General features: G+C 39.6%; 1 protein-coding gene across 1 annotated transcript in view; it reads left to right on the forward strand.

The window, feature by feature from the left end:
- Positions 1-17590, forward strand: part of slc9a7 (solute carrier family 9 member 7) — a 41231-nt gene that overhangs the window by 3261 nt on the left and 20380 nt on the right. Inside the window, 11 exon segments of the mRNA XM_034147082.1 lie at positions 773-975; positions 2194-2271; positions 6202-6278; positions 6737-6849; positions 7169-7274; positions 8216-8357; positions 8468-8573; positions 9741-9829; positions 11771-11884; positions 13274-13385; positions 13949-14102. Of these exon segments, the coding sequence (XP_034002973.1) occupies positions 773-975; positions 2194-2271; positions 6202-6278; positions 6737-6849; positions 7169-7274; positions 8216-8357; positions 8468-8573; positions 9741-9829; positions 11771-11884; positions 13274-13385; positions 13949-14102 (1294 nt within the window).

A 17590-nucleotide genomic window follows, 5' to 3' on the forward strand; every position in this document is an offset into this window, starting at 1 on the left:
ATATGATTTATAATTGATTTTCACACCTTTCTTTAAGTTTGTTAGTGCATGAGATTCTCCAATGCTCCCATTTCCTATAATATTTATCTCCCCTTTCCCTAGGGTTTGCTGGTGGACTTGAATCTACACTTATACACATTTTATATATTGTGTTTTTATTACTTTTCTCTAGGGCTGTGCAATTATACGTATTTTAATCTCGATTACGATTTTGGCTTGCAACGATTACGAAAACAATGTAATCGAAATAAAACGATTATTATTTTTATTAAAAAAAAAAAAAAAAATTGAATTTTTTCTTTTTTGGTTTTTCTGTTGAATTATACTTAAAGTTCAGGGTAATCAACTGTTAAAAACATACTGTTCACATTTTTTTTTCAATATATGGATGTTTTCAAAGTAAATGGATAATCGTTTTTAATAATCGTGATATCAATTATTGACCAAAATAATCGTGATTATGATTTTTGCCATAATCGCACAGCCCTACTTTTCTCCGTTTCTTTTTTACCCAGGTTTGCTTGTGGAGGTTATTCTTTGGTACTGCATCCCAGCCTCAAGCAACCATTGTTCTCCCTTTGCCTCTGGTTTGCTTGTGGGTCTGATTCTACAATGCGACACAGTTTATACATTACCTTTTTAAAATCCTTTTTCTGCCTTTTGATCCTGCAGTACGACATCCCGGCCACCAGCTACCATTTTCACCCCCTTTCCCAGGTTCGCTGCTGGTCTTGAATCGACATATAACATTTTTTGAATTATTTTCCCCCAGGTTTGCTGGTGGGGGTGATCCTGCGGTACGGCATCCCGGCAACCAGCTACCACAACAAGACCCCCCCGAGCTGCTCACTGAAGGAGGGGCCGGTCAGCACCGTCCTGTTGAACATCAGCGGGAAGTTCTTTGAGTATACGCTGAAGGGAGAGATCAACTCCAGAGAGATCCACAACGTGGAGCAGAACGACATGCTGCGCAAAGTAAACACCACACTCTCGTTTTTTCATTCATGTTCTTACTTTTTCTCACATTATAGACATATACATGCATACTTTACCTACTGAATGTTGAACAGGCATGCACTTTCCCCCGTATCCTCATAAAATCCTACACCTTTAGAAACATTTAGTCAGAACTTTCTCTAAAGACCTGTGAAATGTAATGTTAAGTGTTAGGGAGTAGTGACCTACATTTAACAGTTTAACTATATTTTGCGGTAGCTTTTTGTTTAATTCTTCCCTATTTGCATAGTGATTCAGGTATTTGTGTTACTTTTTAGATTTTTGTGGCGTAGATATGACTGAAACCCCGAGCCTGATGCTTAGATTTTCTTACAAATAAAAGGATAGTCTGATGAAGAGCAGTTGTGCAGAAACACTGTAGATATGTAAATGCTTTCATTGTCTTCTCCCCATAACACAGGATGTGCTAAGTATACCTTCAACTTAACAGATGTGTCCATTTTATTATGTCTATGCTGTGTAAAAAGGTGAAAGTTGAAGACTGTTTTAGGTGTTTAGATTGTACAAATCACTCGCTAAAACACCGACGAGTACAACAACAGACGGCATTTCTATTGTTTTCAATTTAAACATAATACTTAATTTTGCATCTGTTTGAGCCAATTGTTTTGTTTTTGTAAAAAGGTCAAATAATATTGTCCCCTAGTGGTAACCTCTGTAGTCAAGGGAATATAAAAGACTGCAAATCTCACGGCGCCAGCCTTCAAGAGACACAGAAATGGGCAACCTGTGTGGAAGACATTACATTACATGACATTACATTACATGTTACTTGTTAGACGCTTTTATCCAAAGCGACTTACATACTGTGGACAATCCCCACAGGAGCAATTTGGGGTGAAGTGTCTCACCCAGGGACACAACGACATGCTGACTGCAGTGGGGTTTGAACCTGTGCTCCCTTGATCTGAACACCAACGCACTATTCCACTGCACCACACGCCTCCAGACGCAGTCAAGACAATTTTAACCGTTAAATTATATTATGTACAACATAATAGAAAGTTTCTTTATCATTTTATTTTAATTTGGCACCTTTGTTTAGATTTTTCCTACAAAAATCTACTAGTACTGTTGTATTGTATATTTATGTAATGTATTTTTTCTCAGTTGAACCTCACATTTTTTTAAATGTGCAGATAAAACATCAAATTCATTTCCTAAAATCTTTTCCAGGTGACATTCGACCCTGAAGTGTTCTTCAACATTTTGCTGCCTCCCATTATATTCCACGCTGGGTACAGTCTGAAGAAGGTGAGTGCGGCTTGTTCAAATCATTATATCTAATGCTCAATGTGTTTCAACTTGCTGTAACGTAATATAATGCATATTATGACACAACAGGCCCAAAACACTCTACTATAGCAGGTAGGGATGCCAGAAACTGACCATGATCAAATTCGAAAATTGGACAGCCCTGGCAAATATTAATCGATTATACCACCCCCCCCCCCCCCCCCCACGGGAGGGAAAAATAAAAAGTTTCCACGAGGAACTCTTCTTTGAACGAGCCGCTTTGTTCCTCTTTAGTTGTGTTGCACGTGTGACGGAGAGGGGGGGGGGGGTCGGTGTCGGTGTCGGTGTGTAGCAGCCTGCGCTGCTGGCTTCCTCCAAGTTTACAGTAAAACAAACTGGTGGTGTGACCAATGGCCATTTACAATTATTAATACTATTACTATTATTAGCATTAGTCTATATTTTGGTTGAAACTAAGCCAGGAAAAAAAAGTAAAACATAAATAATAATAAAAATATATATAAATAAAATCGAATTTTAAAAATATTTTTCGATTTTCGAATAATCGCTGGCATCCCTAATAGCAGGACACGCACACTTTGACACACTATCTGTTGTTGTTTTGAGGCTGTTGTCTCTTTGTAGTCATTTTGTGTCTCCTCGTAGCTTTGCAGTGATTTGAAGTCTCGTTGTGCAGTTTTTATAGACTTTTTGACTAGCTTTGTAGTCATTGAATGTCTTTTTGTTTCAAGTTTGTAGATATTGTTGTGTCTTTGAGGTCATTTTGTGTCTCATTGCTGTATTTTTAGGCTTTTTGTAGCACAGTTTCCTCCTATTTAAATTACAAGGCCATGTTTTGTCTTTTTGTAGTCGTTGTGTGTCTCTTTGCAGTTTTTGTGTCTCTTTCTGTCTCTTTCTGTCACATTGAGTCTCTTCCTGTTTGGGAAATGCCTCCTTCAGTGATATTTAGTAAGATAAATCCAGAGGGCCCTTCAGCTTGTGGCCCTATCATTACTTGCCCTGTAGTCAGGTGGATATCTGATTCTGCTGCCACTTCCTGCTGCCTCTCACACACTGAGTGTCTCTGAGGGGAACTCCACTGCAGATGTCTTTCGTTTCCTCTCTGGCTTTTACAACAACAAAAAAACGTCTGACAGTGAAAATATGAGCCGGTTCTGCTTCCCATTGTTGAGCAACAGTAGTGTGGTGTTTAGAGACGGATCATCATTAATCCATCACCATGTTTACAGTATTCAACTGCAGCAGCTGGTGCAGTTCATGCATGAGGAGTTTTCTGACTAAATATCAGACAATTATTTATAAGCCCATTCCTCCTATACTGCAATATATGTTTTAAACAGCATTAAAAAAACACATTTCTTTAAGTGTTCTTCTTGCACCCCCCGTTACAATGGGCATGCTTCACAGGCTTTTTTTTATAAAAATGTATTGTTTAGCATTTTTGCCCAAATGTAATAGTGTGGAAATTGGGTGGGAGAGACAATTTAAATTCAATGGCATGCGCTTTTAAATGACCTTTCATGCCTTTTTCTTAAGTTTATTTTTGTATTATTTAATATCTTAAATTTCTGGCTTTCTGATTCATTTGGCCTTTTTATTCTTTTTTATTATATTTACCTGAGGATGCCAAGCTGTACAGAGTTTCTAAATAATGATACTGCTATAAAATGTCAGTTTTTCCTTTTTACAAAAGTGATAAAAATGAAGTTTTATGGATTGTCTTTCTCCTAAAATTGCAACTAAAAATCTTCGAAATAATTGGCAACATATATTTGTTTTAAGTATGTTACTGAACGCCTCTTGCATGAACTAACAACCAACAACACTCATATTGCTATGTAGCAAAGGCATAAGAACACATTACATTACATGTCACTTGTTAGACACTTTTATCCAAAGCGACTTACATACTCAATACTGTGGGCAATCCCCACTGGAGCAATTTGGGTTTCAATTTTTTCTTTTAAATGTACCCTATTGCACAGCTGGTTTTAAATAACCGTCAGAGTGATGTCAAAACATTCTTAAAGTAAAGTGAGAACTCCGTTTTTTGTTTTTCCGGTGAAATTGTGATTAAAGCTGGAATTTGCTGAGTCGGATCCTAAGGAACAGGAAGCAGGAGGTCATGTTGGGAGGGATTTTAAATGGTGTGTGTGTGTGTGTGTGTGTGTGTGTGTGTGTGTGTGTGTGTGTGTGTGTGTGTGTGTGTGTGTGTGTGTGTGTGTGTGTGTGTGTGTGTGTGTGTGTGTGTGTGTGTGTGTGTGTGTGTGTGTGTGTGTGTGTGTGTGTGTGTGTGTGTGTGTGTGTGTGTGTGTGTGTGTGTGTGTGTGTGTGTGTGTGTGTGTGTGTGTGTGTGTGTGTGTGTGTGTGTGTGTGTGTGTGTGTGTGTGTGTGTGTGTGTGTGTGTGTGTGTGTGTGTGTGTGTGTGTCAGGGGAGCACAGGTTCAAACCCCACTGCAGTCAGCATGTCGTTGTGTCCCTGGGCAAGACACTTCACCCCAAGTTGCTCCCGTGGGGATTGCCCACAGTACTGAGTATGTAAGTCGCTTTGGATAAAAGCGTCTAACATGTAATGAAACGCCAGGCTTTCCAGGACAAGTATATCAAATACCAACCACTGCTCCATGTCATAACCAGCTTTGGGTACAAGTGTAGATATAGCATACTCATATTCGGAAGTCTTGGCCATGTATATAAATACACCATGATTGGTCTGAGAATTGCTGGAATGTCAAAAAGAAAAGCCAAACAAATTGCCAAATATTGCTCTGTTTCAGCTATTATTGGCAGCTTAGCCGTGTGGAGAAGGAGATGCTATGTGTTCCCTTAAGGCTGCTGCTTAGCCGTGTGGAGAAGGAGATGCTATGTGTTCCCTTAAGGCTGCTGCTTAGCCGTGTGGAGAGGGAGATGCTATGTGTTCCCCTAAGTGTTCTGTGCTGCTTAGCCCCGATATATTTGATTCCCTGTCTTATGTAATATAATTTGTGGAACCAAATAAAGTATTCAAATGTGTGTCAGTCAGGGGAGCACAGGTTCAAACCCCACTGCAGTCAGCATGTCGTTGTGTCCCTGAGACACTTCACCCCAAGTTGCTCCCGTGGGGATTGCCCACAGTACTGAGTATGTAAGTCGCTTTGGATAAAAGCGTCTAACATGTAATGAAACACAGTATAGTAATTAATAAATCCTGAACACAACGTGCTGCACACTTCTTCTTTCTCTTTGATAAATTAAGTTCTATTTGACATAAATCACTCCTCAGTCACTGAACCCAAGGCACTTTTCATCGGAGTCAGTGTTTTTGTTTCTTAGATCATATAGAAGGAAGGAGTAATGTGGAGACTCAGATCAGCAGAATCAGTGTTTGTAGTTCGACAGGATGTTCCTCCCAAACATGCCGCTGCTACTGACCTTATACCTCTATGGAGAGTGTTTATAGACTTTGGTTTGTTAAAGGAGAGTTAAATAAGTTCAGCTTGGTAGCTTTGTCATGCTGACTTTCTGCAGTGAAGTTTGTACACTTACTTTCTTTAAAAAATATATATTTGTATGTACATTTTGCAGTGTTTACAGAGCATTTCCAACAACAATCTTTCAAAATGCCTTAAGAAAATACACAAAACAATCAAAAACAGACGCAAAATGAATACAAGAAGCTACAAAATGACCACACGGAGTCATAGATATTGACGGAAGCAGGCATAGTTAGTAAAAAGGGACCAAAAAAAACTACAAAGACACACAAAATGACTGCAAATAGATGCATATGTCTACCAAGAGATGAAAAAAGTCTACAAGGAGACGCGCTATGACCATAAGGACAATCTAAACTCCTATAAAGTCTATGTTTCTTGCTGTAGGAGAGGTCTTATTGTCTCATATGTTCCCACAGCAGCAGTTTGTCTTATCGTCCTTTTCTCTTCGCAGAGACACTTCTTCAGGAACATGGGCTCCATCATCACCTACGCCTTTCTGGGCACGGCCATCTCATGCTTCGTCATCGGGTGAGTGGAAAATAACTAAGTAGATTGTACTTAAATGTCCATTTAATGCTTCTTTATACTTCTAAATAATGTATTTTAAACCACTGCATTTATTTCAAAGCTTTAGTTTCTCTCCAGATGAAGATTTAGCATTAACACAACATGTGATCAACCTTTAACATGATGCATCCTCAGGTGTTGCTATGCAAAAGGTTAAGACAAAAAAAAGTGCTCAACATGAATGCTTAATATATCATGTGTCCACAAACGCAGTACAATGATACTACTACTACTTCAAGTACATTTTTTTTGATAATGTACTTTTCCTTAAGTGAGATTTTGAAGTTAGGACCTACTGTATATTTGTAATGGAGTGATTTGACATGAATGTATTAGTACTTTTACTCTTAAGAAATGGATCTGGATACTCCTTCCACCTCACGTTTTTATTCTCCTCTTATTCGCTCGTGTGTCTGCAGGAATCTGATGTACGGCGTGGTGAAACTGATGCAGGTTTTGGGACAGCTGACGGACAAGTTTTACTACACAGACTGCCTCTTCTTTGGTGCCATTATGTCCGCCACAGACCCAGGTACACACACACAGACAGACAGACAGACAGACATCCTAGTAATCCACCATTTTTAGAAATGAAACAGTGATCTGATTACGCCTTTTTTTTATTAAACTGATTGAATAATCCAGTTACATGTAATCCATTTCTGCCCAAGCATCTGGAAAGTATTCATACCCTTTACTTTTTTCACATTTTGTTATGTTACAGCCTTATTTCAAAATGGATTAAATTCCTTTTTTCCCTCAACATGCCACACACAGTGCCCCATAATGACAAAGTGAAAACTGTAAGGTTATGTGTGTGTGTGTTTGTGTGTGTGTGTGTGTGCGCGCAGTGACGGTGTTGGCCATCTTCAACGATCTGCACGCTGACGGGGATCTCTACGCTCTGCTGTTTGGAGAGAGCGTGATGAACGACGCTGTGGCCATCGTGCTCTCCTCGTACGTTGATGATTTATGATTTATTATCAAACTCTGCGCCAAATAAAGTCTCCCTCTCTGCACTGAGATCATTTTGACTCCTGCTGATGAAATTCCACAGTGAGGTGTGAGACAGGTCTGTGTCTGCTGAAACACACACTCTGCCTCCCTCTACTGGCAGAATTACTATTAATCCACCAAATTCTGTGTTATTCCTATTTGTAGTATAGCGTACACTACTGCATTGTCAGTGAAAGGGAAACAAAACCATTCACATTTGATCAAACTAACATAAAATACTTTATATATTTTGGCGTCATTGGAATCCATATAGGAGAGTCCCTCTAAATAAATATATTAATTGAAATTAAATAAGTGTCTTCTTATCTCATAGTCTATTTTATCCACATTTGTAGTTTCCAAATTGTCTACTCACACTTATACATATTTGTATTATAGCGGACACCATTGCTTTATCAGGGAAAAATACTTTTCACATTTCACAAACAAAACAATTATAATTTAAAAATCATTGCATCTTGTGAATCCACATACAGAGGTGTCACAAAAAAACAATACAATTATATAAAAAAAAAATATATATATATATATAATATATATTTGTGCAATAACTAACAGTTAATATCTAAATAAATAATTAAAACAATAATATAAATATTATTTTTTATAATCGTAATAATAATGATATATATATATATTATTACGATTATTATTAATTAATTAATTTTTAAACCGAAAAATAATATGCATCAGGTAGAAGAGATTGCTTCTATAATATGATAAAATTAGTGGTATATTAATGTTCAAAAAGACAAGTATGTCGGTATGAACCTGTCTAAGGAGGTGAATCCATTCAAACAAACAATGGAACATCTTTTAAAAAAACACTGAAAATATCAGGTGGGTTTTTTTAATCCCTGTTTTCTCTTCTGTGTCTCCAGCTCCATCGTGGCGTACCAGCCCAGCGGAGCGAACACTCACATGTTCGACGCCGCCGCCTTCTTCAAGTCCGTCGGGGTCTTCATCGGGATCTTCAGCGGCTCCTTCGTGATGGGAGCCGCCACCGGAGTCGTCACCGCTCTCATATCCTCACACTCAAGTCTCAGAATGATGCAAGTTTTTTTAGAAAATGTTTGTTTATATATATATTTTAAAACCAGACTGTGCTGTTGTGTCTTTAACGTCACTCTCACGTCACCAAGTTCACGAAGCTGCACTGCTTCCCGCTGCTGGAGACGGCACTCTTCTTCCTCATGTCCTGGAGCACCTTCCTGCTGGCCGAGGCCTGCGGGTTCACAGGTGAGCTGAAGGGCAAATAACAAAAAGGTAGTAGGCTTAAAACAGCCGTGGTGAAGAAGTCTGCAAATTCAGAAGTCATGTCAGAATTTAATTTATCAACAATTGTTGTCGCTGAGGTCATGGTAGATGTTAAAATGCTGTATTTTAGCTATGTGGTTGCACAAAACCAATTTATATAAATCCAGATAAAGTTTACCGTACTTATTATTTTGTACCTTAATAGTATTTATTACTTCAGCTGAATATACATAGTATTTTTGAGTAGATTTCACTCTTATTTTATGATTAATGGTTATTTTTTGGTTTCATTTCTTCATAGCTTTATTTAACTGAACATTATTAGCCACTATAAGTATTTTAAATGTCAGTATATTCAAATATATCAAACGTTGTGTGTTCAAAAAACTCTTACTTCATTATCTCTAATAAAATCATCCATCCAAAATAAAAAGTACCACTAAAACAAGATAAACAAGATGTGCCAATTATCAGGGTTCTTACGGTCATTACAAATCTGGAAAAGTCATGGAAATACAAAATGCTAATTCCAGGCCCTGGAAAAGTTATGGAAAACAATATTTTTCCCAAAGTTTTGGAAAAGTCATGGAAATGTAACTAAAGTTGCATCAAATATAATTTATATTTTATCTAATCGCCGAAATAGTAATACTATAATGATAATACATACTGTATAGTAATGAAACATAAAATGGCATTTAACTGACGAGGTATTTTGCTGGTGAGAGAGTTGAGTTGCTTTAGCGTGTAGAAGCTAGTAAGCCTATTTGATTTGTTTTAGATAGGCACAACATGTTTCATATACAGACCTGATTTTCATGTTCAATGTTAAAATAAACCATTTTCAGTGGTACCGCTGAGAAAGAGTCATTTTTTTGGTCATGGAAAATTAGGTAAAGATCATGGAGAAGTCATTGAAAGTCATTGGTGAAAAAGTGTATGAACCCTGAATTATAACAACACAAACAAACCCATTTAAAAACCACCTGATGGTGTTTAAATCTTTTACATGTATTGTATCTTTAGCAAGTCTGCCTTAATTACAAGTTTGAAATGCAGTGAAGGACATTTACCCAAGTACTGTAGTTAAGTACAATTTTGAGGTACTTGTACTTAACCTGAGTATTGATTGTGTGTGTTTTCCTGCAGGTGTGGTGGCCGTACTGTTCTGCGGCATCACTCAGGCTCACTACACCTACAACAACCTGTCTGCAGAGTCCACTCAGCGCACCAAGCAGGTAACAATGACCACTTCCTGTTCCTTCATTCTGTTTCTGTTTACAGTCTCACCCCCCCGAAATGCGACCTGTAGTCGAAGGTTTTAGCGCGGCTCGCCATGGCTCGGTTCACCTTTGTTCGGTTCGGCTCACTTTAAGCTGCGTTTCCATTACAGTTAGTAACGAGGGTAGTAACGAGGGTAGTAACTATAGTAACGACGCAGTGTAGGCGGGGCGATCGGCTGGGTTGTCGAACATACATTTAAGGATAAAATAGGCTTGTTTGTTAGAAGTGAGCTTTACAATAGATAGGGACACAATGCTTTCAAGCAAAGAACAGAGCGTTAGCAAAAACGTACCATCCTGCATGGACTCCAGCCGTTACAGTTCTTATTCTGGCAGCTGTGGCTCAGTGGAGCTGGACTTCGAATCAGGGGGTAGCAAGTTCGAGTCCCACTGCAGACAGCATGTCGTTGTGTCCCTGGGCAAGACACTTCACCCCAAATTGCTCCTGTGGGGATTGCCCACAGTACTGAATGTATGTAAGTCGCTTTGGATAAAAGCGTCTAACAAATGACATGTAATGAATTCTTTGGATAAAAGCGTCTAACAAATGACATGTAATGTAATGTCTTCCGCCGTCAAGCTCTCACTGTATTTTTTCATCTGCAACGAGATGGAGGATGTCTGTACCTCGTCCAACGACCACGGCATGCTTTTTTTTACTGCCATTTGTTTATGGATTTGTTGAAATTAAAAATACTTTGTTGAAATTAGAAATACTTGCTGACGGTAGCTTGTCTGTTTTAAAAATTGTGCTTATGCAATGCTTGGGGACTGTCTCGCGCACGAATTGTGACGATTCTCTCTGACCAATCAGCGGTCGGCAGTGTTTTACGTCACTAGCTAAGCATATTTTCAGCTCACTTGGAACCTCGACTGAGGTGGTTCTAAAAAAAGTACCAGTGAGGCGGTACTACCCTGGTGGAAAAGCAAAAAGAGCGAGCCGAGCCGAGCCTTGCTAAAACCCTGTAGTGGAAATGCGCCGGGGCCAGATGGTGAGCTTAATCTGGGTCGATTGAGGACACAGGGGGGGGGTCATTCAGTCTGTTGTCTCCAGATTAAACACACAGACAACACACAGCGGGAACCTTTAAATATCTGTGATACAAGTATTCAAGCTCCTATTTCAAAGAAAGACACACATTGCTAAAAAGACAGGAAGACAGGAGGAGGGTTTCTGCAGGTGCTGGAAATCCTTAAAACACTTCAAAGGTTTCCAGCACCTGTAAGAATTGGAATGCAGTGTTTCCAAAGTTTGAAAAGTGCTTTGATTGGAAAAAAGTGCTTGAAAATGCTTGACATTGTACTGCTGTCTACTTACAAACATGCAACACATTTTAAAGCTGGTTGTATTTTACCTTACTTGTGATTTGATGTTAAGATGATGTGAATTAATCAGTATACTGCAAAAAATGTAAAGGCCATGGAAAGCGCTTGACTTTGAAAGAAGTGTATGAAAAATAAGGAAAGAAAGAGACTTGAATTGAAATGTTTTTGTTTGTTACAGAGGATTCAAGTCTTCTTACAAACATGGGACACATTTGTTTTAACTTAGATTTGTGTTTACTTTGTCACCCTTCTGTATATTTGCCATCATTTTGGTTATCAGTAGCATGATAAATGCACCTTAAGAGGGCTTGAATTTGAAAATACAAATCGGATATACATTTTGTGCATAACACTTTAAAATACAGACAAGCAAATTGAGATTTGAAAAAAGTCAATCAAAGTCAATCTGTAAAAAGTACAATGGCCATGTTCGAGTGCATTTCAGTGCAGTGCATTGTGGGAAACGTTCTGCAAAAAACTCCTCTTGCTAGACCTGAAAATTAAAACTTTTGCTGTGGATTTTTCACTGTATTCTCTCTGCAGTAATATATAAATCTATTTCCTGTGCAGCTGTTCGAGGTGCTTCACTTCCTGGCGGAGAACTTCATCTTCTCCTACATGGGCCTGGCTCTGTTCACCTTCCAGAACCACATCTTCAGCCCCATCTTCATCATCGGGGCTTTCGTATCCTTCTGAACAAACGTGCACTTATAAATAATAATAATAATAATAATAATAGCTTGGATTTATATAGCGCCTTTCATGAGACCCAAGGTGGCTTTACAAAGAAGAACAGGAGTAGGAACAAACATAACAAAGCAAAAGGCAGTCAGACAACCAGTCAGACAGACAAAACAACAAATAGATTAGGGGCCAAAGGCCTTAGCAAACAGATGGGACTTGAGGGCCCTTTTGAAGGCGTCAAGCGTGGGGATGTCCAGAGGGTGGGGGCTGCCACACTGAAGGCTCTGTCCCCGAAGGTTCGCAGGTTGGTGCGGGGGGGTGGTTAGCAGGCCAGAGTCTGAAGACCGCAGGTTCCGGAGTGGGGCATGTGGGCGGAGGAGGTCCAATAAGTACTAGGGGGCATGGGCATGGAGGGACTTGTAGGTGAGGAGGAGGACTTTGTAGGATATGCGGGACTTGACCGGCAGCCAGTGGAGGTGGATGAGGGTGGGAGTGATGTGCTGCCACGGCTTTGTATGTGCGAGTACCCTAGCAGCACAGTTTTGAACATACTGGAGCCTGACCAGGGTTTTGTTGGGGACCCCAAACAGGACCCCAAACAGGACCCCAAACAGGACCCCAAACAGGACACCATTGCAGTAGTCCAAGCGGGAGGTGACAAAAGCATGGACTAGGGTTTCTGCAACCGACTCCGAGAGTGACGGTCGGAGTCTGGCAATGTTCCTTAGATGGAAAAAGGCCGATTTGGTAACAGACTTGACGTGGGAGTGAAAGGAAAGGGTGGAGTCAAGGATGACACCCAGGTTGCGGGCTTCAGGAGATGGGGAGATGGAGCAGCCAACTTAAATCTACTTCCATTCGTAGAGTTAAGATATTCCCTCCCCTGCAGGAGTGGCTAGTGATGCTGGGATGATGGTTTGCGCCGTCTTAAAATGTTCCTGCTTTACAAACAAGTTATCTTCCATGTTTTACTTTAAATTCATATTAATAATAATGATGTCATTTATACACCACCTTTCATACAAGGGGGTATATTTGTATAGTAAGGGCTTTACAATAAAGTTAATGTAAAAAAGGTACAGATACAAAGCATAAGAGTCCAACTTAATTATAAACATATATTCACTCCACCATCAAAAATATACAGTATAATACAGACACCACTAAATATAAACCGATATTGACATTTTAAATAATATGAGGTCACTCATCAAATTCAGTTAGACACTGGGTATCCAGGCGGGGGGAGTTGGTATATGTGCGGGTCGGGGATAAATGACAGTTTCTTAAATGCGATTGAAAGATAAGGAGCACAAGTAAAACCTTTTGTAAATGATCACCCCAGCTCCCTGAATCTTTGCCGTTTTGAATCCTGAACACCACCGTCAGATTTCCATCTTCATCGGCCGAGCGTTCAACATCTACCCGCTGTCCTTCTTCCTGAACCTGGGCAGGAGGCACAAGATCAAAGGGAACTTTCAGCACATGATGATGTTCGCAGGTTAGATTATATTATGACGTCCCTCCTATAATCTACTGATATTATGCAGCTCTAATATTCAGTTAGTCTGTCTCATAACTCTAAGTGTTTGTCAGTATATTTGAAATGACTAGGTTAGCTACGTTAGCTAGCTAGCTTACAGCAGATCTGCAGTAATATCAGAAGGAGTCATGTGATCACATTGTTAAAATAAGCCCATAAAACATTTTAGGTAAGTTTCCAACAACAGAGACAGTTGTCCAATTTTATAATCCTGAACTTCACCAAGCGCTCCGATCCCAGCTGTGTGCGTCACTTTTTAGTGTCCCCTGGTTTCAGTTGTGTTTTGTTTATGCAGCGCTTTTTGATGAAATGCTGCTTATTGTAGTAAAAATAAATATGTGGGATGCAAACAGATGAATGCTTCACTTGCAGATATTTATTAATTTGCAGATGTTTTGGCACATTTTGTGTGTTTTTTTTTTATAGTATTTGCATCGTTTCTGAACTTGAACCATGTCGGCCACCATCCTCTAATATGATTGGCTGATACATGTTTTTTTTTTTAACATGACGTTCTGCAGGTCTGCGTGGAGCGATGGCGTTCGCGTTGGCGATCCGCGACACAGCGACGTATGCCCGGCAGATGATGTTCACCACCACGCTGCTCGTCGTCTTCTTCACCGTCTGGGTGTTCGGGGGGGGCACCACGCCCATGCTGTCCGTCCTGCACATCAGGTGAGACATATTGTTTTTGTACATCTGCATCTCCTTTGCATTTGGATAAACATCTTTACAATTAAACTTTTTCCAGCTATGAAAATGAGCCTGGAATCTCAAAATAAACCCAGAGTGTTGCCTCTCTAGGAGATCTGAGAGATGGTTATAAACAAGTGAAAGCTGATCAAGGGATATTTAGGTTTTTTTTTATTTGCTAGGGACTAAACACTTAAAACAGTGCAGAACACACAACATTGAAAACTGTGATACAACAACTCATGGAGAGAGATACAGTAATGGAAAAAAGATTGAATAAACGCAGATATACACAGCAAAGTATAAATAACTGTAGACTGAAAAATTATACTTCTTATAAAATAATGTTCTTAATAATAAATAAAGATGAAAAAAAGTATAAAAAATACGAAATATATCACTTAATTTTATTCTGTTACAGTTGCAGTATTATTTTATCATAAAATATTAAAATAAAATGTGCACATTGTACTGGTGTTTGTGTCCAGGAGATGGAGCCAGAGATCTGCTTTAAACCACAGCGCTTAGTTTCATCTTTTAGGAAATATCTGCATTTAATACAAGGTGTGTGTGTGTGTGTGTGTGTGTGTGTGTGTGTGTGTGTGTGTGTGTGTGTGTGTGTGTGTGTGTGTGTGTGTGTGTGTGTGTGTGTGTGTGTGTGTGTGTGTGTGTGTGTGTGTGTGTGTGTGTGTGTGTGTGTGTGTGTGTGTGTGTGTGTGTGTGTGTGTGTGTGTGTGTGTGTGTGTGTGTGTGTGTGGTGTGTGTGTGTGTGTGTGTGTGTGTGTGTGTGTGTGTGTGTGTGTGTGTGTGTGTGTGTGTGTGTGTGGTGTGTGTGTGTGTGTGTGTGTGTGTGTGTGTGTGTGTGTGTGTGTGTGTGTGTGTGTGTGTGTGTGTGTGTGTGTGGTGTGTGTGTGTGTGTGTGTGTGTGTGGTGTGTGTGTGTGTGTGTGTGTGTGTGTGGGGTGTGTGTGTGTGTGTGTGTGTGTGTGTGTGTGTGTGTGTGTGTGTGTGTGTGTGTGTGTGTGTGTGTGTGTGTGTGTGTGTGTGTGTGTGTGTGTGTGTGTGTGTGTGTGTGTGTGTGTGTCATGGTAACGGGGACATGTGGTGCGTGGCAGGCGGTGAATGGGCGCTCGTCTGTATACATTTACATATTTGTACACTTTTATGGGAGCCCTGAAACATAGTGGAACATCAGGTTACATCAATCTTAGGTTATACAATTACAAATATGTTAATTGTATTAAATATAATTAATATAAATATAAAGAAAGTGGGACTGAGAGCTTTGCCTTTGGGCTCAGCTCTCTTTTCATCACTTCTTTGTTCCTACCCTCATGATGATGGATGGATTAAAAAAAACTGCTGACGTTAAATCGACGGGACTTCTTTCTGTGGATTGATATGACTGCACATAGTCCCTTGATCAGAGCATCCTCCTTGGCAACGGTCTGCTCTCCTTAGCAACAGTCTGCTAGCAAAACAATCTCAGACCTCCAGAATGTCCAGATTGACCAATCAGAAAAGAGTATTCAACTGAAAGAAAATGACAGTTTGCTGATAACAGCAGACGAGCGGTCATAAACAATTAGAGATTAAACCAGAGAAGCTGTTTTTGACTTCTCAGTTTAGAAAGCCGTTTAATCGCCATTTGGGTTTTTGTATTATTATATTTGTTTGCCTGTACATCTCCTCTGTGCCAAGTCTGAGGATTAGTGCATGTCCCATATTCAGATCATATTTGTCCAACTGTGTTTCAAATTACTGGACAACCATGTGATCATTAGGCAAAGGATCTGAATACTAGATTTTATATTTAATCTTGAATGTGCACGATGCTGAGTGTTTATGATGTGGCAGAGTTTGTGACAGTGAAGCTTTGCAGGAAGAGCGGCGGCAGGTGTCGTATCTGAATCTGTACGAACTCTGTACAGTAACTATACCTGTTGCTGGGAAACGGTTTCACCTCTTCTATCTAAACTTCTGTTTTTCTGAAGAAGGGGAACTGTGTGGCTTTGGTTTAAAGGTCAACAGAGAGGGTTGAGAAATGTAGATTCTTCACAATTTAGCTTCATGGCATGTTGTCTTTCAGAGTAGTGGAAAGAAAACCTTAAGCAAATCCATATTTTGGAGTTTATTTTATTGTCTGTTTGTGTCAGTAGAGTTCTCCTAAATTTGCCAAAAGTTACCATTACATAATGCCTCATTTGCATATTTAAACATAACATATTAAGAACTTGAAAAAAATTATCGTCTGAATAATGAACTGGGGAAGTCTAATGCTGATATCTACTAGTTACATTATTTACCCTATTCTCCCGTAGTGCTTCCAAAATGTAAGAATTGTATGACACTTATACTTTAACGGTCGGTTTATCCAAAAGACATGTATCTCCTCCTCTCTCAGCAGAAAGGCTTTTTGCACACATCATTCACAGCCTCATTTATACACTTTTCTTACCCAAATCATGCAGAAAATGCTTTTTTTATGGCAGTATTTTCTAATTGATGGCATGTTACAAGGAGATATCCCTCTGTATACACCATTTAGATTTAGTCTAATATGTCAACAAGTAAAACAAAAAGATTGAACCTGGCTTTATGCAATGTTCATGTTCTGGAAAAGTATGCAAACGAGCACACGTGTATTAACATAATGCATAATTTGCATATTTAAACATAATATGTGAGAAAACTTGTAATAGAAAAAGTAATTGTCTTAAAGTCAGTAATGAACTTGGGAAGTTTCACAGATATCTGTTAGATAAAAATGCAACCACATTCACCTGTAGTGTCTCCATCAAATATTTTACCAACTACTTAATGTGTTACGTATGTGTGGACCAGCTTCTCACACAGCGGTGCAAAGAACAAATCACACACACTGTTCCAGAGTGTCAGAGAAGCAGCTGTGTGTGTGTGTGTGTGTGTGTGTGTGTGTGTGTGTGTGTGTGTGTGTGTGTGTGTGTGTGTGTGTGTGTGTGTGTGTGTGTGTGTGTGTGTGTGTGTGTGTGTGTGTGTGTGTGTGTGTGTGTGTGTGTGTGTGTGTGTGTGGTGTGTGTGTGTGTGTGTGTGTGTGTGTGTGTGTGTGTGTGTGTGTGTGTGTGTGTGTGTGTGTGTGTGTGTGTGTGTGTGTGTGTGTGTGTGTGTGTGTGTGTGTGTGTGTGTGTGTGTGTGTGTGTGTGTGTGTGTGTGTGTGTGTGTGTGTGTGTGTGTGTGTGTGTGTGTGTGTGTGTGTGTGTGTGTGTGTGTGTGTGTGTGTGTGTGTGTGTGTGTGTGCAGTTCATTTAAAAAAAACTCTGAGCAATGACATTCAACTCATCTTAGTTCTAGCATCATAGTTTTATACAGTTTGTCCAATGCTCATGGACACACTCACACACAACCCAGTAAATGATATGTTAACGTCCATGGAGCACCTGAATGCACCATGGGCCTTGTTGTGGAGCACCTGAATGCACCATGGGCCTTGTT

Source organism: Trematomus bernacchii, unplaced genomic scaffold (genome assembly GCF_902827165.1).
Source record: "Trematomus bernacchii unplaced genomic scaffold, fTreBer1.1, whole genome shotgun sequence".
In the NCBI taxonomy this organism is placed as follows: domain Eukaryota; kingdom Metazoa; phylum Chordata; class Actinopteri; order Perciformes; family Nototheniidae; genus Trematomus; species Trematomus bernacchii.